Source organism: Arachis hypogaea, chloroplast (assembly GCF_003086295.3).
Source record: "Arachis hypogaea chloroplast, complete genome".
NCBI lineage: Eukaryota > Viridiplantae > Streptophyta > Magnoliopsida > Fabales > Fabaceae > Arachis > Arachis hypogaea.
Window position 1 is genome coordinate 55,001 of NC_037358.1, and position 19,891 is coordinate 74,891.

The window sequence follows — 19,891 nt, forward strand, 5'->3', positions numbered from 1 at the left end:
TTTTTCAACCCCTACTTTGTTTGGTTATGCAATCTAACATAAACAATATATATAGATATCGCAATTGGGGAGAGATGGCTGAGTGGACTAAAGCGTCGGATTGCTAATCCGTTGTACGAATTTTTGTACCGAGGGTTCGAATCCCTCTCTTTCCGTTTCCGCCCGTGAGTTAGTATTTTTTTCTTTTGAATTTTCTATGTTTGATTTTGATAGTTACCAGTTAAAGATGTAAAATAGATAAAATCCTAAAAGTTTTTAAAAATCTAGCACAAACAAGGAAAACATAGAAAACTAAAAATATTTTTTTTATTCTTCACGTCCTGGATTACGTCCCGGATCATTAGATAGGAATCCGAAGATGAAAAGAGAAACAAAGAATATCACTACCGTGTAAACAAATAGTTTTAGAGTAAGCATTCAAAAATCTCCAAGATAATTAAAAAAAAAACGACAGAAACAGAGAAAGGGGGATTCTCTTATATAACACAACACATTATGTTTCTTTTGATACAAAATTTCTAAGAAATTAAGTGATTTTAAGTGATTTCAAAGAAATAGAAAAATTCCGAAATTTCTTTGTATTTGTATGTAGTAAAAGCGCTTTCTTTTTATTTTTTTTTATTATGATTAACGATATACTATTATCAACATTTGTATCACAATCTTTTTTTCATATCCACAACTCGGATACTGATGGTACACTCAAATCTAATACAAATCGAATAATAAAAGGATTTGTCAGTGGAAAAAACGTAAGAATGAGGAAACAATGAGATGGTCCTGATTTTTCTTGTCTATCAAAAAATCTCACTATTTGAATCGAGGATTCACACAGTAAGACTTATCTGATCTTTTAAATTTTTGAAATGTTCTAATTTTTAGTTGCGAATAAATTCCGAATTTTTTTAGGATATTTATTCCAATTGACTATTTCATCGAAAACTTACAGCAGCTTGCCAAACAAAAGCTAAAAGAAAAAAGAGTAAGGGTATTACTGGCATAATATCTACAATTGGATTCAAAAAAGCATAGGCTTCGGGTAATTTTGCCAACAGAAAACTACTTGAATAAAGAGCGGAGTTAATATGAATACAGACCAAACTAAAGATATTAAGCATAACAAACATTTTGTTCTTTAAAATTTGTACAATCTTTATTTATTGTCAAAATCTTTATTGTATATTTTTGTACATATAAAATATATATATTCTAATATATTAATAAAATATAATATTAGAATTATTAAAATAGAAAATATTGCTTTTTATGAATATATATAATATTTTATATATTAAATTATGAATATATTTAATAAAATTAAATGAAATAAATATATATTATAGATAATATATATAATAATAATTAAAATTAGGAAAAATAAAAAAAATCAAATACAACTTCCAAAATCCTTATTTTATTTGAACTTATCTAGTTCAAAATCCTTCCAGTCTGAAAAAAAAAAAGAGGAAATGAGACTTTCATACAATATCTTAATTGAATTCTATGTAATGATCAATAATTTCAGTTTTATTCTATTCTATATCTATATGGATATTAAACTCCCAGCAACAATCACTTTTTTGAGATGGAATTGACGAACAACTAATACCATTAATAGTGTTTATGAATGTCGAATAAAAAAAATGGGGCGTCGCCAAGCGGTAAGGCATCGGGTTTTGGTCCCGCCATTCGGAGGTTCGAATCCTTCCGTCCCAGAGCATATCCATTCATGATGTATATCCTATTTGAATAAAAATTGTATCTCGGGATAAAAATGACCCTTTTTTAATCATTCGTCTATAATCTAAATAGAGTCGCTTTTGAATCCACATCAATCGTCAAACTCTATTTTTTTTCGAATCATTTACAGATAGATAATATTAATATATATAATAATATTATATATTAATAATATAAGAAAAAAATTCAATTCAAAATTGATAAAATTCATTTTTTTTTTAAAAAAACAAACTATCGAATCGAATATGAATCTTATTCATACAATATCGAAGGAATTTGCGGTTTTTTACTTCCCTTTTAGATTTGGAAATTGTCCATTTTCAAAAAACCAAGAAGTAAAAAGGATGGGTTATTATGTATCGATTGAATCAAAAACTATTCACAATTCCATAATTGAATCAATTCAATTACATACTGGATCCAAATAAAACTTGGTTCGAAACGATAAAAGCAACGTGCGGCTTGAAAGACATAATTAGATTAGCTGTGGATTCTTCTATCCACTATTTTTTCTAGTATATGGAAATGGGAGTGCTCTTGGCTCGACATCGTTTGTTTTGTTCCACTGGAACTGGGTGTTTGGGGAACAGGAGAGGGGTTCATGATCTAAATAATACACGATGGAGTTCGAGTTGATTTTTGTTTTCTCAGGGGCAAGTATGGAAGGGTAGCGAAAATTAATAAAATAAATTAGAACAACTTATTAAGTATCTTTTTTATAGAGAAAGCGAAAAGATAAAATTTGAGCAAGGTAAACAATAGTAAATTTTGTTGGAATTGATAAAAAAAACTATTGCAAGCAAAAGTGTATTCCGGGATACAATCCTGAATTTGTATAATTCAAAGAAAAAAAAAAAGAAATGGTTGGTATGTTGCTGTTTTTTTTGAAACGATTTAAGATCCCTTAAGTAATGTCTAAACCTAATGATTCAAGGAAAAGCTAAAAGATCCTGGACCAAGTAAATACCAATTCAAAATTGTCGCAATAATTCTATTACCCCAATAATTCTATTACTTCTATTAAATACAATGAAGAGAAAAGGATTAGATTAGAAGAAAAAAGAGGGGGCAATAAAAGAGGGGTACTAGAATTGATGAAAAGGAATTCCAGCACATATAGTGACATACATAGTGAAATAATACTATGTGTTCTCACCAAAAAGAATGATTTTTTTTTATATCCACTCGCTCCTTATTAACTTATTACTAGTTACCAATCCTAGTGATTGGATTTATATATATTAGTAAAAAAATGTGATAGAATATTTTGAATATTCTATATTTATGTTTAATGATTTTTCTTCGAATGACTATTCATCTATTGTATTTTAATGGTAATAGAGGAAAAACTCTATGGAAAAAGGGTGGTTCAATTCTATGCTGTTTTATAGGCAGTTAGAATACAGGTGTGGGCTAAGTAACTCAATGGATAGTTTTGGTCCTGTTGAAAATACCAGTGCAAGTGAAGACCCAATTTTGATTGATATGGAAAAAGACTTTCCTAGCTGGAATGATAGTGACAATTCTAGTTACAGTAATGTTGATTATTTAGTCGGTGTCAGGAACATTAGAAATTTCCTATCTGATAAAATTCTTTTAGTTAGGGATAACAATAGCCAAAGGAACCGTTATTCCATATATTTTGATATTGAAAATCAATTTTTGGAGATTTCTAATGATCCTTCTTTTCTAAGTGAACCAGAAAGTCTTTTTGATAGTTATAATAAGAATTCTAGCTATCTGAATAATGTCTCTAAGAGACATGAGAATCATTACATGTATGATACTAAATCGAGTTGGAAAAATGGCATTCATAATTGCATTGAAAGTTATCTTCGTTCTCAAATCTGTATTGTTAGTCACATTTTAGGTGAAAGTGATAAATACAATGACAGTTACTTTTATACTTCTATTTGTGGTAAGGGCGGAAATAGTAGTGAAAGCGAGGGTTCTTCCATAAAAACAACTATCACGAATGAGAATTTAACTAAAAGAGAGGATTCTAAAGATCTCGATGAAACTCAAAAATACAAGCATTTATGGATTGAATGCGAAAATTGTTATGGATTAAATTATAGGAAATTTTTTAAATCAAAAATGAATATTTGTGAACACTGTGGATATCATTTGAAAATGAGCAGTTCAGATAGAATCGAACTTTCGATTGATCCAGGTACTTGGAATCCTATGGATGAAGACATGGTCTCTATGGATCCCATTGAATTTCATTCGGAAGAGGAATCCGAATCCTATAAGAATCGTATGGACTCTTATCAAAGAAAGACAGGATTAACTGAGGCTGTTCAAACAGGCACAGGTCAACTAAACGGGATTCCTGTAGCAATTGGGATCATGGATTTTCAGTTTATGGGGGGTAGTATGGGATCTGTAGTAGGCGAGAAAATAACCCGTTTGGTCGAACATGCTGGCAATCAACTTTTACCTCTTATTCTAGTATGTGCGTCCGGAGGAGCACGTATGCAAGAAGGAAGTCTGAGCTTGATGCAAATGGCTAAAATATCTTCTGCTTTATATGAGTATCAAAAAAATAAAAGGTTATTCTATGTATCCATCCTTACATCTCCTACTACTGGTGGGGTGACCGCCAGTTTCGGCATGTTGGGCGATATCATTATTGCCGAACCCGATGCTTACATTGCATTTGCGGGTAAAAGAGTAATTGAACAAACGTTGAATACGACAATACCCGAAGGTTCACAAGTAGCTGAATATTTATTCCAAAAGGGCTTATTTGATTCAATCGTACCGCGTAATCCTTTAAAAGGGGTTTTAAGTGAGTTATTTCAGCTCCATGCTTTCTTCCCTTTGTGAAAAATTTAGCAGAACTTAAAAGATTTTTTTTCTTTTTCCAAATAAAAAAATTAAAAAGTGTATTATCATACCTATGTTCCTTGCGGAAATAGAAGGCGAAATCAATCCATTTTTTTAGTTCTACGTTTTACATTCATTCTTTCTATTTTTTATTATTTTAATAATATATTATTATATATAGAATTAGATTCTATTTTATACTCCTCAATATACTCTTTTCTACTCATCCTATTCCTATTAACTGAATATATATATTCAGTTAATAGGAATAGGATGAGTAGAATCCATAAAAAATACTTATCGAAAAAAGTGATCCATTGAGTCATACTAAGTATATTTGAATTCTATTGATTATAGACTATCTTTATAACAATATAAGAAAAAAATGCGATATATAAATTCAATATTCTAAAATTAATAATTATATATAGCAGGTACAAATATTAAATCGAGGTACCCATTCTATGATAAACTTACCTTCCATTTTTGTGCCTTTAGTGGGCCTAGTATTTCCGGCACTTGCAATGGCTTCTTTATTTCTTTATGTTCAAAAGAACAAGATCTTTTAGATACGGACAATAGGCACAAATCAAGTATATTTTTTTAGATCAGGGAGCAACTTGATGAATAATCACTCCTAAAGGTTTACACCATAATAGTGCTAGTTGATGAGAGTTACTTCGGAAACAAAGAAGAATCAAGTCAAATTCATTTACTTGGGTTTGGTTTATTTATTCTAACAATTCCAATAAAACAGAACTGGATCTAATATGAGTTGGCGATCAGAACGTATATGGGTAGAACTTATAGCGGGGTCTCGAAAAACTAGCAATTTCTGCTGGGCCTTTATCCTTTTTTTAGGTTCATTGGGGTTCTTATTGGTTGGAATTTCCAGTTATCTTGGTAGGAATTTGTTATCTTTATTTCCGTCTCAGCAAATTCTTTTTTTTCCACAAGGAATCGTGATGTCTTTCTATGGAATCGCGGGTCTCTTTATTAGTTCATATTTGTGGTGTACAATTTGGTGGAATGTGGGTAGTGGTTATGATCGATTCGATAAAAAAGCGGGAATAGTGTGTATTTTTCGTTGGGGATTTCCTGGAAAAAATCGTCGTATTTTTATTCGATTTCTTATGAAAGATATTCAGTCCATCAGAATAGAAGTTAAAGAGGGTATTTCTACTCGTCGTATCCTTTATATGGAAATCATAGGACAGGGGGCCATCCCCCTGACTCGTATTGACGAGAATTTAACTTCACGAGAAATTGAACAAAAAGCTGCAGAATTGGCCTATTTCTTGCGTGTACCAATTGAATTACTTTGAAAAAAAGAAATGAAACTGAAAAAATGAATGCTTTCTTCGGAAAAAGAGATTTTGTTTTGATAGAAGGGGCCCTCTTTGGATTCGAAATCCGACTAATATTCATTACGCGAAGTGTTCCTCCGTGTATTCATTAAAAGGTCTAATTGCTTCGAATCTTAGTAATTGATGTCCTTTGATGAAAGAAAATAATATTGTATTTTTTCGTCATGCCAAAATTGGCAGTGGATTCTTTCGATTTTTAGTCTATTTCTTTATTGTTTCTAAATTCAAGAACTAATTCCCGAATTGAAAATAAAAAAAACGCGGGAATAGATTATAGATTTTCTATGACTTGTAATAGAACTTATGCTTGATAGAAACATTATTATCATCCTATATAGTTGACGGATGAGATAAAGCCGAAGCTGAGTTCGTTCATTAAATAAAGACGAAAAATGGCAAAAAAGAAAGCATTCATTCCCCTTCGATATCTTACACCTATAGTCTTTTTGCCCTGGTGCATCTCTTTCACATTTCAAAAAAGTCTGGAATCTTGGGTTACTAATTGGTGGAATACTAAGCAACCTGAAATTTTCTTGAATATCATTCAAGAAAAGATTATTCTAAAAAAATTCATAGAATTCAAGGAACTATTCCTCTTGGATGAAATGCTAAAGGAATACCCGGAACTACGTTCACAAAATCTTCGTACCAAAATATACAAAGAAACCATCCAATTGATCACGACGCACAACGAGGATCGTATCCATGCAATTTTGCATTTCTCGACAAACATACTTAGTTTTGTTATTCTAAGTGGTTATTCCAGTCTGGGTAATCAAGAACTTCTTATTCTTAACTCATGGGTTCGAGAATTCCTATATAACTTAAGTGACACAATAAAAGCTTTTTCCATTCTTTTATTAACAGATTTATGTATAGGATTCCATTCGACCCATGGGTGGGAACTAATGATTGGTTCTCTCTATAAAGATTTTGGATTTGCTCAGAATGATCAAATTATATCTGGTCTTGTTTCCACATTTCCAGTCATTTTAGATACTATTATAAAATATTGGATTTTCCGTTATTTAAATCGCGTATCTCCATCACTTGTCGTGATTTATCATTCAATGAATGACTGAAAAAAAGATCCGCGGGTTAGGTCAAATTTGAAAGTTTGTTATTTTTATTTTTTACATTTTACAAAAGCAAGCTAAACAACATTCCAATCTTTTTCTTTATCGCCACCACCCAAGAGATTCTTCCCATATTCCAGGAATAGTTTTTCAGTAAATAGCCGAATCATGGATAGGGAACTAACTATGCCAGTGACCTACCAAAATTTATTGTAGAAATTGAATTTTCAGGATCAATGATTGGACCATGCAAACTAGAAATGCCATTTCTTGGATAAAGGAAGAGATTACTCGATCCATTTCCGTATCGCTCATAATATATATATTAATTCGAGCACCTATTTCAGATGCATATCCCATTTTTGCACAACAGGGATATGAAAATCCGCGAGAAGCGACAGGTCGTATTGTATGTGCCAATTGCCATTTGGCTAATAAGCCCGTGGATATTGAAGTTCCACAAACGGTACTTCCCGATACTGTATTTGAAGCGGTTGTTCGAATTCCTTATGATATGCAAATCAAACAAGTTCTTGCTAATGGTAAAAAGGGGGCTTTGAATGTCGGGGCTGTTCTTATTTTACCGGAGGGCTTTGAATTGGCCCCCCCCGATCGTATTTCACCCGAGATTAAAGAAAAGCTGGGTAATCTCTCTTTTCAAAGCTATCGTCCCACAAAAAAAAACATTCTTGTGGTAGGTCCTGTTCCCGGCCAGAAATATAGTGAAATCACCTTTCCTATCCTTTCCCCCAATCCCGCTACTGAGAGAGATGTTCACTTCTTAAAATATCCAATATATGTAGGCGGGAACAGGGGGAGGGGTCAAATTTATCCCGACGGGAGCAAGAGTAATAATACTGTGTATAATGCTACAGCAGCGGGGATAGTAAAAAAAATCATACGAAAAGAAAAGGGGGGATACGAAATAACTATAGCGGATGCATCGGATGGACGTGAAGTGATTGATATTATACCTCCAGGACCGGAACTTCTTGTTTCGGAGGGTGAATCTATCAAACTTGATCAACCATTAACGAGTAATCCTAATGTGGGTGGATTTGGTCAGGGGGATGCAGAAATAGTACTTCAAGATCCGTTACGTGTCCAAGGTCTTTTGTTCTTCTTGGCATCGATTATTTTGGCACAAATCTTCTTGGTTCTTAAAAAGAAACAATTTGAGAAGGTGCAATTGTCCGAGATGAATTTCTAATTTACAGGTCCGCGAATTTATGAACATATTAAGCCTAAGCCGGTAAAAGAACTAAATTTTAGTCGATAAATTCTGTACTGTAATTCTATTCTGTATAATCAAAAATTTAAGAAAAAGGACCGAACCTTTGATTCTTTCGAGTCTTTTTCTACCGTATTTAGAGAATTCCTTGTACTGCAGTACTAGTCAGTCATAGTATATATAGTGAAGAAGACTATTTTACTTTGCCTTTTTTCAACCCAATAAATTAGAGCAATATGATTATGTCACTGTTTTCAGATTTCAATGTCCTACAATAGAAAACAATTATTAGTTCTTTATTGTTGTAATATAAGAAAAATAGTTGGAGAATATTAAGCACAGTAGAAATCAAAATAGGGAAAACGAGATTCTAGGATTCTAGGAGAGATTTTATTTTTTATCTTTTCCTAGAGTCCGATTGTTTTTTGATTGTAGCAAAATATCGAAATAGAAAATCTTTTCTATTCTATTTATATAGAATAATACTTGTTGATTCCCTTCTTTGAGCGGAACCTTTATGAGATAAGATAAAATATCATCTTAATGAATACAGTATACCACATTATGTAGTGGACAAACAAAAGAAGGGGGGGTTGACCCAACAATAAGATTTCGAATAGAAAAAGGGAATAAAGATAGAATAGAATTAAGAATATATTACAATAGAATTAAACAGAATTCATATTATTTCCATTGCGATATCCCGAAAAAGTAAATCAAATGATTCCCCTTTTATTCTTTTTTTACTTTTCTTTCAACTTAAATTGAAAGAAATTTTCCTCTGGAAAAGACTTTTTTTAATCAAAAAATAAAGTTCATTTTTAAAAAACATTAAAAAAAATTGAAATGGACTTTTTTGAAACATTGAAAAAAGTTATCTATTGAGTCATTTATAGAATAAGAAATCTTCTTCTTATTAAGAACTCAACGGGACCCCCTCGAATTCATCAACAAAAAGAGTGGATCCCTGTTGAGTTCTTCTTACACGTTCATTTTGCAAACTCAATTCATCTGATTACTACAGGGATGAACCCAATCCGGAATATGAACCATAAAAGAAAATACCAATTAAACCGATCACAGGAATACCAGTTACAGTACCTATTATCCAAAGAGGAATCCTTCCAGTAGTATCGGCCATTTATCCCACTTTCCTCCACATTTGATCAGGTAGTCATGCTAGTGACATAAACAGTCATAGATAATTATGAAATTATATCCTTCCGAATGGGATAAGAGAATTCCGAATACGTATACGTATTTATTCCCTTTCTTCTATTAATTGAAGAAATAATTTGAAAATAAAACAGCAAGTACAAAAATGAGTAATAACCCCCAGTAGAGACTGGTACGATTCAATTCTACATTTTGTTCGTTTGGGTTTGATTGTGTCGTAGCTCTATAATTCGGATTAGGTTTATCGTTGGATGAACTGCATTGCTGATATTGATCCCAAAAAAGAAACAGTGGGTACTGCTAGTCCGTGAACAGCCAACCATCGTACTGTAAAAATTGGATAGGTCCTATCTATGGTCATTGGAGCCTCCTAAAAAGATCTACTAAATTCATCAAGTTGGTCCAAAGGATCAAAACGGCCAGTTATTAATGGAATTCCTTGTCGGTTCTCCGTAAAATACTCGTTTGGCCGAGGGCTTCCAAAAACATCGTAAGCTAAACCCGTGCTGACAAATAACCAACCCGCAATGAATAGGGAGGGTATAGTAATGCTATGAATAATCCAGTATCGAATACTGGTAATAATATCAGCAAAAGAACGTTCTCCGGTGCTTCCAGACATGTTGAGCTCCACATATTCTTGTACAGTCAAAGGGGGATCGATTCCATAAAAGATGAGAGCAGTAAGTAGAAATTTACTGAGAATCATCCTTGTTAGATCGTCAATATTGTACCCAGGGTGTCTTTCGAGTATACCGAATCAGTATAGCTATCCTTCTTCGGACACAGCAACGAAATTAAAAGATTCGTGCTGAGATCAAGTACTAGATTCTTTCTAACTTGCTTGTTGGTTGTATCAATGCAATGTACTCAATACAAAATTCCGCAAAGTTTAAGAGTCTAATGGATCTTTATAGTATAAGATGAAGGTTCTCCACATGTTATTAATTAATATATATTCAATATTAGCTTCGGATTACAAACCGAAGATCAATTAAATTGTGACTCCCATGGACTGACTTGTATTTGTTTTTGATAATTCATGACATAGATTCTCCTATTTTATTTCTCCAATTCAATTAGATGCCAAATCCGGAAAGAGTGGTTGTGGAAGATGTTTTCTTGTTGTTACCCCCCTTTTTTTGAAGAAAGAGTTGAATTGGTTAGTTATCCAGTAACAAGTAAAAAAAATAGCAGTAATCGATACTTTCTATTTGATGACAGAAAAAAAAGACTCTTTCGTGGTTGATAGAGTTTTCTTTTTAAATAAGATATGGAAAGACAAAAAAACTGCGGAACCCGAGTTTGAGGGATGGGATCTCATATCCTTTTTCTTCTGTTGTAGTATAGTAAAGGAATGGAATCCACGACTAAATCTAATGATAAAAAAGTGAAAGGGCATTCTAAGGTAACTCGTTTTTTGTTTTAAATAAAAAAAATAGAACAAATTACATACAATAAAAAAGAGGGGGGCCCGATTTTTCCGATTTTTTTCCATAGAAATTCAAGAATTAAGTTAAACAACAAAGTTCTTTTTTATTATTATAAAAAAAATTATTTTATTAATATCTTTTTTTAATTCTTTATTTAAAATTATTAAATATTTCGAAATAGAACTGAATAAATATTCTATTTTAGAATAGAAAGAAGAAATAGAAATATTCTAGAAACTAGAAATAAAAAAATAATTTGAAATTCTTTTTGGATTATTTTACTCAACTTACGAGTTGCTCAAAAAATCTGTTGATTTTGAACCACAGGATGGATAGTTGTCATAGGTGATGAATTGATTTCTTACCGATGTCACTCTATTTTTGTTCGTCTATAATGATTGAGAAATCCACAAATCTCAATTGTATTTCTCAAATGGTATTTTTTTCTTCTTCTCCTATTCGATTGTATTTCCTTGGAAACTTAGGGAAGTGCTTTGTAAACATACGTATAAAAAGAACTTATTTCATTTAGCTTCTTTATGCCCACTATAACTAGTTATTTCGGTTTTCTACTAGCGGCTTTTAGTATAACCTCAGCTCTTTTTATCAGTCTGAGTAAGATACGACTTATTTGATTTTCAAATTGGAATTGAATTAGAGATTTTCTAATACTACTAGATATTCTTGAGTTCTTTATCATGTTAATTTCCAATTCTTGATCATTGAGATTCGTGGTCAATACAGATTAATTAATATTTAGTTTAAGTATAAAGGATATATATTACCTCCCCTTTTCCTTCCCTTTCAAACAAAAAAGAATGATTGAAGTTTTTCTATTTGGAATTGTGTTAGGACTAATCCCTATTACTTTGGCTGGATTATTCCTAACTGCATATTTACAATACCGACGTGGTGATCAATTGGACCTTTGATTAATTAACATCTCGTTTGTTTAGTGATGTTTATTGACCTCCTATTTCTTTTCTTTGTTTTAACCACAATCCCCAGGAGGTCAAATTCAGCCTTTAAACTACTGTTTAATTATTTCATTGTCATTCTCCAATATAACAAGAATGGAATCACGCTCTGTAGGATTTGAACCTACGACATCGGGTTTTGGAGACCCACGTTCTACCGAACTGAACTAAGAGCGCTTATTATTTATTTTTTTTTAATAACATAATAATATTATATTATTAAAATATTATTAAATTTTAAGTGACCCCAATACATCTTGCTTGCATATACCATATGCTATATATAAATATTGATATATATGTATCTCCAATTTGAATCAGTCTCAATTGATCCCTTGTTACTTCTCCTACGATAAGTATTAGTTCGAGATAGGGATGACAGGATTTGAACCCGTGACATTTTGTACCCAAAACAAACGCGCTACCAAGCTGCGCTACATCCCTTTCAATTGGTTTCCTGTGTCATTGTAAAGAATCTTTGTCTTGTTTTCCACATTTTCTCCGTTGTATATATATTATATAATATATAATAATATATAATATAATTAAGAATATAAAAATTCTTATATTCTAATCAGAAAAATTTTAATATAATAATCAAAGAAAGACTTCTTAAGTTAATAAATAATTTAAATAATAATAAATAGGAAATTTCCCTAACATGGAAATCTATTTCATTTTTATGGAATGTTCGGGCAGAAATAGACCCCTTTTTATTAGTTATTAGAAAACAAAAAAGCTATCGAATGAATCGTTGTACATTTCAAATTTGAATTAAGAATTCGGCAGAAAATCCAAGTGGTTATTAACAAAATAACTATTTTTTGATAGTCCTATATAAAATTATGTATTAGAAATTGAAATAAAGAAAAAGGGAGGATTAAAAATGCGAGATCTTAAAACATATCTCTCCGTGGCACCAGTGGTAAGTACTCTATGGTTCGGAGCTTTAGCGGGTCTATTGATCGAAATCAATCGTTTTTTTCCGGATGCATTGATATTCCCCTTTTTTTAATTATAGTTACTGTCGCAGGAAGCGGTGAAGAGGATTCGAAATCGAAAAAAATATCGAAAATTCCTCCTATTTTTTTTTAGAATTCGAATCGAATAGAATAAGTTAGAAAAGAGAAAGAATAAAAGAAAAGGTGGATTTGTCCTTCGCGAAACTCGAAATCTGGTACAGGCTTCAATGGAATTGAATGAATAATTCAATTCCATTCTTAATATTAAGAGAGTAAGACCGGAAATGGAAATAGAATAGTTAGGTTGGGGGCAACAATATCATTTAAGATACTTAAATGAAAACCAAAATACTGTACTGCGATTCGAAAAATTGTTTGAAATCCTTGTTTTGTTTGTATTACCTCAATTTTCCGGTAATATATTAATTGAAACGAAATTGGATTTAGAATTATCAACTTTTATTTCTTTGTCATTCCTTTCTTCGTCGAATACAAAAATAGATAAGTGAATACAAAATCAAAAGAAAAGGAGGTTCATGGCCAAGGGTAAAGATATCCGAGTAAGGGTTATTTTGGAATGTACCTGTTGTGCTCAAAAGAGTGTTAATAAGGAATCGACGGGTATTTCCAGATATATTACTCAAAAGAATCGACACAATACGCCCAGTCGATTAGAATTAAGAAAATTCTGTTCTTGTTGTTGCAAACATACGATTCATGCAGAGATAAAGAAATAGAAAGCAGAGATAAAGAAATAGAAAAAAGGATTGTTTGTGTGTCACCTTGCCAAACAAAGAATATGAAGAATGATACATATTCTAATATTTATATAGATGCATTTTCTAATTTATATATAATCTAATTTAGATTATATATAACATAATAGATAAAATAAATTTCATTGTATAAGTATACATAAAAAAACCCTTTTGTTAAGAAATAGAATTCTCGGGATAGGAATAAACAAATCATGGATAAATCTAAGCGACTCTTTCTTAAACCCAAACGATCTTTTCGTAGGCGTTTGCCCCCGATCCAATCGGGGGATCGAATTGATTATAAAAACATGAGTTTAATTAGTCGATTTATTAGTGAACAAGGAAAAATATTATCTAGACGGGTGAATAGATTGACCTTAAAACAACAACGATTAATTACGATTGCTATAAAACAAGCTCGTATTTTATCTTCGTTACCCTTTCTTAATAATGAAAAAAAGATTCTTAATAATGAAAAAAAATTTGAAAAAATTGAGTCAACCGCTAGAACTACTACTACCGGTTAAAAAAAAATTAGAGTTATTGTTCAAGTGAATTCAAATTGGAATTGAAACACAAATCAAATGTGGATTGATGTTTTGTTCGAAAACGAAAACTATGACAATCAAATTTTGATTGTTGTCTTGTAAGAAAAAAGATAATCTATAACGAAGAATCAATCTTTTTTTTTATTGAGCCGTGCTTGTTCATTTTGATGACTTTATCATATGAATTCTATTTTATCATACAAATCCCTACTCTACTACCTTCCCGGAGTTCATTCTCCGGGGAATTCTTATTTTATGTTATGATTTCGTTGGCAATCATAAGAAGGCAATTCCCCTTTAAGATACCCATTTGTGCTACTATTTTACGATTAAGAAGCAATTGCCCCTTGTACATATTATACAATAAATTACTATACCTATTGTATTGTTTTTTTTTATTCTTACCAATTATTGCATTTATTCGATGGATCCACAAACCGCGAAACCCCCTTTTTTTCCTATCTCTATCCCTATTAGCCGAAACCAACGCTTTGATTTTCTGTTGACTAATAGTTCGAGTAAGTCTTGAATGAGCCCCCCGAAAGCTTGATGTAAATAAACGAATTTTTGTCCTACGTTTCCGAGCTATATATCCTCGTTTAATTCTGGTCATTGAGTAAATGATACTTTGATGAATAACAATTCGATTTTTTTCTTTCAGTTATTCTTTTTTCCTGCCCAGTCTATTAATAACAAAAATGGATTCTTCCAATGTATAAAGTAAGAATTTCAATGGCTTTTGCTACTATAACCTTCCTGACCACCATTTTTTGCTTTTTATTTAAAAGCGTTTAACCTATCCATATGAAAGTGTATTGAATTGAGAAAAAACATAGTAAATAAAATAGAAATAGATAAAGAAATGGTGGGTTCCATCGTTTCTATGATTACTTTTTAAACGGCGAGATCCTCTCTATACACCGGAGCCCCTTCCCGGATTTCATTCATATTATTAACTTGTACAGTTCACACTCTTTGGCTCTACCCATGAAATATCCAGTAAAATAGGTCTTTCACAACGAAATCTAGCTATAAAGTAACGGTATTTAAGTATGCATATTAGCTGGGTAGCTGACCCTCGTAGTCCGTTCTTTCAAAAAGCAAAATAAGAGCATAATTTTTCCGCTATTTATTGAAAATAAAGGATTTCCCCCGCTTAATAGGTAAGCATTTGCTACCAATGGGGAAATTTGTCTCATCTTAAATTGTAAATTGAGGTGATTGGATTTCTACCAACCAAAAAACCATAAATTTGATACACAATAGAAGAATATATATAGATATCATTTTTTTTATTATCCATTTCTAAATTTTATAGATTTTTTTCAGTTAAGATAGTGAAGGGAAGAGCTCCATTCACTATCTTAACCGATACATCGATACTGGAAAATCTTTTTTCCTTTTTTTTTGTCTTAGTCTATGATCTGAACGAGTCGCACATACACCCTAGTACAGGTTCCTCGGCGCTGAGGACATCCCCGAAGAGCGGGGGATTTTGTGACATTTCGGATTGGCTGTCTTGTGTTTCTAATAAGTTGTTTCATAGTTGGCATGGTGAGTCGTATACATACTGAGTTGGTTTAGATCAATCTTAACCCGATGTTTAAAAATCAGTTATAAATTAATTAATAGAAATTTTTTATATAAATATTATAAGTTATAAGAAATCCGATAAGATAATAAGAAGATTAGATGAATAAAAAAAAAAATAGAAAATCGTGCATTTGCGCGGAATCATTGCTGCTAATTCGCAACCGCGACAAGATCAACAATTCCGTGGGCTTGAGCTTCTGCTGCTGACATAAAAGCATCCCTTTCCATGTCTTCGGATACAAGCCATACAGGTTTGCCCGTTCTTTGTACATAAACTCTTGTGATAGTTTCGCGCAGCTTTAGTAGTTCTTCTGCTTCCAGGATAAATTCTCCCGTTTGTGCTTCATAAAAAGAACTAGCGGGTTGATGGATCATTACCCTAATGATATAACAAAATACTGGTTTCCTCTCTGCCGCACGATAAGGCGAGAGAGAGGAAAAAGATAGAATCGAACAACCGTACAGGCATCTTTTGCGGATTGCATACGGCTCTACTATGGAATTGATTTAGACCTTCCATCAAAGAAATAGAACATATACTAGGTCTATCAGACCCAGATCAGCATCAGTAAATGATCCAATAACCATCCTTCCTTTTTTGTTTGAAGTATTTATAAAATACTATGATGGTTCCGTTGCTTTATTATTTCGTCTGTTCTTCAGCAATCCCAAAGTGTCTTTTTTTTTTTTTTTCAAATAGTTAGAATATATATATATATTCTTGCATAACATAAATATTGTTTAAACCTTTCCGGTGTAAAAACCGAAAACTAAACAGTTTGTGACACTGAAATAGGCTTCCGATAGATCATATGAAATGGTAACTACGGGTTTTTTCATACTACTCTTTCGATACAGAATCGAATGGTTTTTGAGAAAAAATTAATATCGAACTCGAAGTGCCATGCTATTATTACTTAATATTTATTTGGCGAAGGCATAGTCTTCTTTTTTTTTTAAAGGACTCATTGGCGCCAAGCGTGAGGGAATGCTAGACGTTTGGTAATTTCTCCTCCTGCCAAAAGAAAAGATCCCATTGAAGCAGCTAATCCCATGCATACTGTCTGTACAGCGGGTCGTACAAATTGCATAGTATCATAAATTGCTATTCCGGGTATTACCCATCCGCCCGGAGAATTTATAAACAGATACAAATCTTTGTTCTCGTCCTCCATACTAAGGTATATTATAAGGCCAATAAGTTGATTCGATATTTCACTATCAACCTCTTGGCCTAAAAAAAGTAGTCTTTCTCTATAAAGTCGGTTGATTAGGATAAGATTTTATCCTTTAAGAGCCGTACATGCATCTTTTGATGCATACGGTTCACAAAAGATCGCAAAAATAAATCAATGTGTAGATTTCAACCCCTTTTTTATTACTTTATGACTCTTTTCCAGAATGGACTTTTTAGAATTTCTAACGAAGGGAAAGGAAAGGTCTTTTTCTTACAATTCTTTTTTTCAATAAAGAGGACTTTTGAGCCCTTCTTTTATCCATACATATAGAATGTATTTAACTTTTTGAACTAACTCCTCATTGATGTATTGTTTTCATCGAGATCGAATCTAAATAAAATTAAATCACAATGTAATTTTCTTGTTTCTGAATGGGCTTCTTCAATTCTTTTCTTTTAGGTTTCTGTTCTACTCTGAGTAAAGATCTGCCCGATTCTTATTTGCACATATAGGACAAATACTGCAATACCACATCTTTTTGCTTTTGCTACGAACCCCCTGATTCTGAATTTCTTTTTTCACATATATGACATGCTAGAAGTAGTAATCCTTGGTATATTACCCAATTGGGTTTGTCTAAACAGAGCCTGGATGCTTCATTTTATTTATTGGTCCAGTCAAGCCAACCATAAATAATTCAAAATTGAGAATACTAATTTGGATACCCCCTAAAAAACTAAAAGATCGATCTAATTGAACTTCATTACACTTCACGCTCCAGATTTATGACGATTCAATCAATATTTTTCGGGGTGAAAGAGAGGATACCTCAATCGGTGGAGAAAACGGGGAAATCCCATATAACCCATATATATCTGACAAGTCGCACTATATGTCAACCCAAGATGCATCTTCCTCTCCAGGACTTCGAAAGGGAACTTTTGGAACACCAATAGGCATAAAATGGAAAACAAAAATGAAGTAATATATGTAACTTTGATGTGGAAACGTAAAGGTTTATTGTCTAAAAATTGATTTTTCTTTATTTTATCATATTGTATTTATAAATGATAAATAAAAAAAGGGGAGGTTGCTCCTATATGAGTGTTTTTATTCGTGAATGCAAACATATCTTTTTTTATCATTCAAAGAACCTGTTTGTAATAACTATCCCTTTTTTTTATTCATTTGGTCAACGTCCTCCCACACCACCATTGCGTATTGTTATTTATCGGATATAGAATAAAATAGATCCACTTCTTTTTGTTCCTACTGAATAGAATTGTTCCATTTTTCCTAAAAACCTAGAACAAATATAAATCCTTTACCAGATATAATTGACTGCAAAGGGGGTTCCATAGTATAAGTATATTTTTTAGTATCTTTTTTCTAGTGCAATAAAGTTACATAGTGTCTATTTTTTGCTGAAAAAAAAAAAGAGGGGTATTCTCATGGGTTTGCCTTGGTATCGTGTTCATACTGTTGTATTAAATGATCCCGGCCGCTTACTTTCTGTCCATATAATGCATACGGCTCTGGTTGCTGGTTGGGCCGGTTCGATGGCTCTATATGAATTAGCAGTTTTTGATCCCTCTGATCCTGTTCTTGACCCAATGTGGAGACAGGGTATGTTTGTTATACCCTTCATGACTCGTTTAGGAATAACCAATTCGTGGGGCGGTTGGAGTATCACAGGAGGTACTACGCCGAATCCGGGTATTTGGAGTTATGAAGGTGTGGCTGGAGCACATATTGTGTTTTCGGGCTTGTGCTTTTTGGCGGCTATCTGGCATTGGGTCTATTGGGATCTAGAAATCTTTTGTGATGAACGTACAGGCAAACCCTCTTTGGATTTGCCAAAAATCTTTGGAATTCATTTATTTCTTGCAGGGGTGGCTTGTTTTGGTTTTGGCGCATTTCATGTAACAGGATTGTATGGTCCTGGGATATGGGTGTCCGATCCTTATGGCCTAACCGGAAGGGTTCAATCCGTAAATCCCGCATGGGGTGTAGAAGGTTTTGATCCTTTTGTTCCGGGGGGAATAGCCTCTCATCATATTGCAGCAGGGACATTGGGCATATTGGCGGGCCTTTTCCATCTTAGTGTACGTCCACCCCAACGTCTATACAAAGGATTGCGTATGGGAAATATTGAAACCGTCCTTTCCAGTAGTATCGCTGCTGTATTTTTTGCAGCGTTTGTTGTTGCTGGAACTATGTGGTATGGTTCAGCAACAACTCCGATTGAATTATTTGGCCCCACTCGTTATCAATGGGATCAGGGATACTTCCAACAAGAAATATATCGACGAGTTAGTGCTGGGCTAGCCGAAAATCAAAGTTTATCAGAAGCTTGGTCTAAAATTCCCGAAAAATTAGCTTTTTATGATTACATCGGCAATAATCCGGCAAAAGGGGGCTTATTTAGAGCGGGCTCAATGGATAATGGAGATGGAATAGCCGTCGGTTGGTTAGGACATCCTATCTTTAGAGATAAAGAGGGGCGTGAACTTTTTGTAAGGCGTATGCCTACTTTTTTTGAGACATTTCCAGTTGTTTTGATAGACGGAGACGGAATTGTTAGAGCCGATGTTCCTTTTCGAAGAGCAGAATCGAAGTATAGTGTTGAACAAGTAGGTGTAACTGTTGAGTTCTATGGTGGCGAACTCAACGGAGTCAGTTATAGTGATCCCGCTACTGTGAAAAAATATGCTAGACGTGCTCAATTGGGTGAAATTTTTGAATTAGATCGTGCCACTTTGAAATCAGATGGTGTTTTTCGTAGCAGTCCAAGGGGTTGGTTTACTTTTGGACATGCTTCGTTTGCTCTTCTCTTCTTTTTCGGGCACATTTGGCATGGTGCTAGAACTTTGTTCCGAGATGTTTTTGCTGGCATCGACCCCGATTTGGATGCTCAAGTAGAATTTGGAGCATTCCAAAAACTGGGCGATCCGACTACAAGAAGGCAAATAGTCTGATTCGGATAGAACGTTATTTTTTTTTGTTGTTTCTTTTTGACT

The 19,891-nt window shown here is 32.9% G+C and overlaps 20 protein-coding genes and 5 non-coding genes across 26 annotated transcripts. All coding sequences in view use genetic code 11, as the record gives it.

Annotated features, from left to right (window-relative positions):
- The first annotated feature begins 68 nt into the window (after window positions 1–68).
- trnS-GCU lies at window positions 69–155 on the top strand. Its single transcript has one exon. It is a non-coding gene; the product is annotated as a tRNA-Ser (tRNA).
- A 151-nt stretch (window positions 156–306) lies between these two features.
- On the bottom strand, window positions 307–417 carry psbI (photosystem II protein I). Its single transcript has one exon. The coding sequence runs from the start codon at window positions 415–417 to the stop codon at window positions 307–309; it is 111 nt and encodes a 36-aa protein (YP_009472163.1).
- A 515-nt stretch (window positions 418–932) lies between these two features.
- Window positions 933–1,118, bottom strand: psbK (photosystem II protein K). Its single transcript has one exon. It carries the CDS (start codon window positions 1,116–1,118, stop codon window positions 933–935), a length of 186 nt encoding a protein of 61 aa, YP_009472164.1.
- A 526-nt stretch (window positions 1,119–1,644) lies between these two features.
- On the top strand, window positions 1,645–1,716 carry trnQ-UUG. The gene has a single exon. It is a non-coding gene; the product is annotated as a tRNA-Gln (tRNA).
- Window positions 1,717–3,093: 1,377 nt separating this feature from the next.
- accD (acetyl-CoA carboxylase carboxyltransferase beta subunit) lies at window positions 3,094–4,572 on the top strand. Its single transcript has one exon. It carries the CDS (start codon window positions 3,094–3,096, stop codon window positions 4,570–4,572), a length of 1,479 nt encoding a protein of 492 aa, YP_009472165.1.
- A 464-nt stretch (window positions 4,573–5,036) lies between these two features.
- Window positions 5,037–5,141, top strand: psaI (photosystem I subunit VIII). Its single transcript has one exon. It carries the CDS (start codon window positions 5,037–5,039, stop codon window positions 5,139–5,141), a length of 105 nt encoding a protein of 34 aa, YP_009472166.1.
- A 201-nt stretch (window positions 5,142–5,342) lies between these two features.
- ycf4 (photosystem I assembly protein Ycf4) lies at window positions 5,343–5,897 on the top strand. The gene has a single exon. The coding sequence runs from the start codon at window positions 5,343–5,345 to the stop codon at window positions 5,895–5,897; it is 555 nt and encodes a 184-aa protein (YP_009472167.1).
- Window positions 5,898–6,331: 434 nt separating this feature from the next.
- On the top strand, window positions 6,332–7,021 carry cemA (chloroplast envelope membrane protein). The gene has a single exon. The coding sequence runs from the start codon at window positions 6,332–6,334 to the stop codon at window positions 7,019–7,021; it is 690 nt and encodes a 229-aa protein (YP_009472168.1).
- A 241-nt stretch (window positions 7,022–7,262) lies between these two features.
- On the top strand, window positions 7,263–8,225 carry petA (cytochrome f). Its single transcript has one exon. The coding sequence runs from the start codon at window positions 7,263–7,265 to the stop codon at window positions 8,223–8,225; it is 963 nt and encodes a 320-aa protein (YP_009472169.1).
- Window positions 8,226–9,264: 1,039 nt separating this feature from the next.
- psbJ (photosystem II protein J) lies at window positions 9,265–9,387 on the bottom strand. The gene has a single exon. The coding sequence runs from the start codon at window positions 9,385–9,387 to the stop codon at window positions 9,265–9,267; it is 123 nt and encodes a 40-aa protein (YP_009472170.1).
- A 137-nt stretch (window positions 9,388–9,524) lies between these two features.
- Window positions 9,525–9,641, bottom strand: psbL (photosystem II protein L). Its single transcript is given in 1 exon segment — window positions 9,525–9,641. A coding segment is annotated over 1 exon segment (117 nt).
- Window positions 9,642–9,663: 22 nt separating this feature from the next.
- On the bottom strand, window positions 9,664–9,783 carry psbF (photosystem II cytochrome b559 beta subunit). Its single transcript has one exon. The coding sequence runs from the start codon at window positions 9,781–9,783 to the stop codon at window positions 9,664–9,666; it is 120 nt and encodes a 39-aa protein (YP_009472172.1).
- A 9-nt stretch (window positions 9,784–9,792) lies between these two features.
- Window positions 9,793–10,044, bottom strand: psbE (photosystem II cytochrome b559 alpha subunit). Its single transcript has one exon. It carries the CDS (start codon window positions 10,042–10,044, stop codon window positions 9,793–9,795), a length of 252 nt encoding a protein of 83 aa, YP_009472173.1.
- A 1,350-nt stretch (window positions 10,045–11,394) lies between these two features.
- Window positions 11,395–11,490, top strand: petL (cytochrome b6/f complex subunit VI). The gene has a single exon. The coding sequence runs from the start codon at window positions 11,395–11,397 to the stop codon at window positions 11,488–11,490; it is 96 nt and encodes a 31-aa protein (YP_009472174.1).
- A 183-nt stretch (window positions 11,491–11,673) lies between these two features.
- petG (cytochrome b6/f complex subunit V) lies at window positions 11,674–11,787 on the top strand. Its single transcript has one exon. The coding sequence runs from the start codon at window positions 11,674–11,676 to the stop codon at window positions 11,785–11,787; it is 114 nt and encodes a 37-aa protein (YP_009472175.1).
- Window positions 11,788–11,935: 148 nt separating this feature from the next.
- trnW-CCA lies at window positions 11,936–12,009 on the bottom strand. Its single transcript has one exon. It is a non-coding gene; the product is annotated as a tRNA-Trp (tRNA).
- Window positions 12,010–12,202: 193 nt separating this feature from the next.
- On the bottom strand, window positions 12,203–12,276 carry trnP-UGG. The gene has a single exon. It is a non-coding gene; the product is annotated as a tRNA-Pro (tRNA).
- On the bottom strand, window positions 12,205–12,275 carry trnP-GGG. The gene has a single exon. It is a non-coding gene; the product is annotated as a tRNA-Pro (tRNA).
- A 442-nt stretch (window positions 12,277–12,718) lies between the features above and the next one.
- Window positions 12,719–12,847, top strand: psaJ (photosystem I subunit IX). Its single transcript has one exon. The coding sequence runs from the start codon at window positions 12,719–12,721 to the stop codon at window positions 12,845–12,847; it is 129 nt and encodes a 42-aa protein (YP_009472176.1).
- Window positions 12,848–13,330: 483 nt separating this feature from the next.
- rpl33 (ribosomal protein L33) lies at window positions 13,331–13,531 on the top strand. Its single transcript has one exon. The coding sequence runs from the start codon at window positions 13,331–13,333 to the stop codon at window positions 13,529–13,531; it is 201 nt and encodes a 66-aa protein (YP_009472177.1).
- A 233-nt stretch (window positions 13,532–13,764) lies between these two features.
- rps18 (ribosomal protein S18) lies at window positions 13,765–14,079 on the top strand. Its single transcript has one exon. It carries the CDS (start codon window positions 13,765–13,767, stop codon window positions 14,077–14,079), a length of 315 nt encoding a protein of 104 aa, YP_009472178.1.
- A 274-nt stretch (window positions 14,080–14,353) lies between these two features.
- Window positions 14,354–14,713, bottom strand: rpl20 (ribosomal protein L20). The gene has a single exon. It carries the CDS (start codon window positions 14,711–14,713, stop codon window positions 14,354–14,356), a length of 360 nt encoding a protein of 119 aa, YP_009472179.1.
- An 826-nt stretch (window positions 14,714–15,539) lies between these two features.
- Window positions 15,540–15,653, bottom strand: rps12 (ribosomal protein S12; one part of a trans-spliced gene, as the record gives it; the record has 2 gene entries for this part). Coding sequences YP_009472180.1 and YP_009472137.1 both cover window positions 15,540–15,653 — 114 coding nt within the window.
- A 190-nt stretch (window positions 15,654–15,843) lies between these two features.
- clpP (Clp protease proteolytic subunit) lies at window positions 15,844–17,831 on the bottom strand. Its single transcript has 3 exons — window positions 17,763–17,831; window positions 16,671–16,961; window positions 15,844–16,074 (listed from the first exon to the last, which is right to left on the bottom strand). Exons 1-3 carry the CDS (start codon window positions 17,829–17,831, stop codon window positions 15,844–15,846), a joined length of 591 nt encoding a protein of 196 aa, YP_009472181.1.
- Window positions 17,832–18,322: 491 nt separating this feature from the next.
- Window positions 18,323–19,849, top strand: psbB (photosystem II protein B). The gene has a single exon. The coding sequence runs from the start codon at window positions 18,323–18,325 to the stop codon at window positions 19,847–19,849; it is 1,527 nt and encodes a 508-aa protein (YP_009472182.1).
- The last annotated feature ends 42 nt before the right edge of the window (window positions 19,850–19,891 follow it).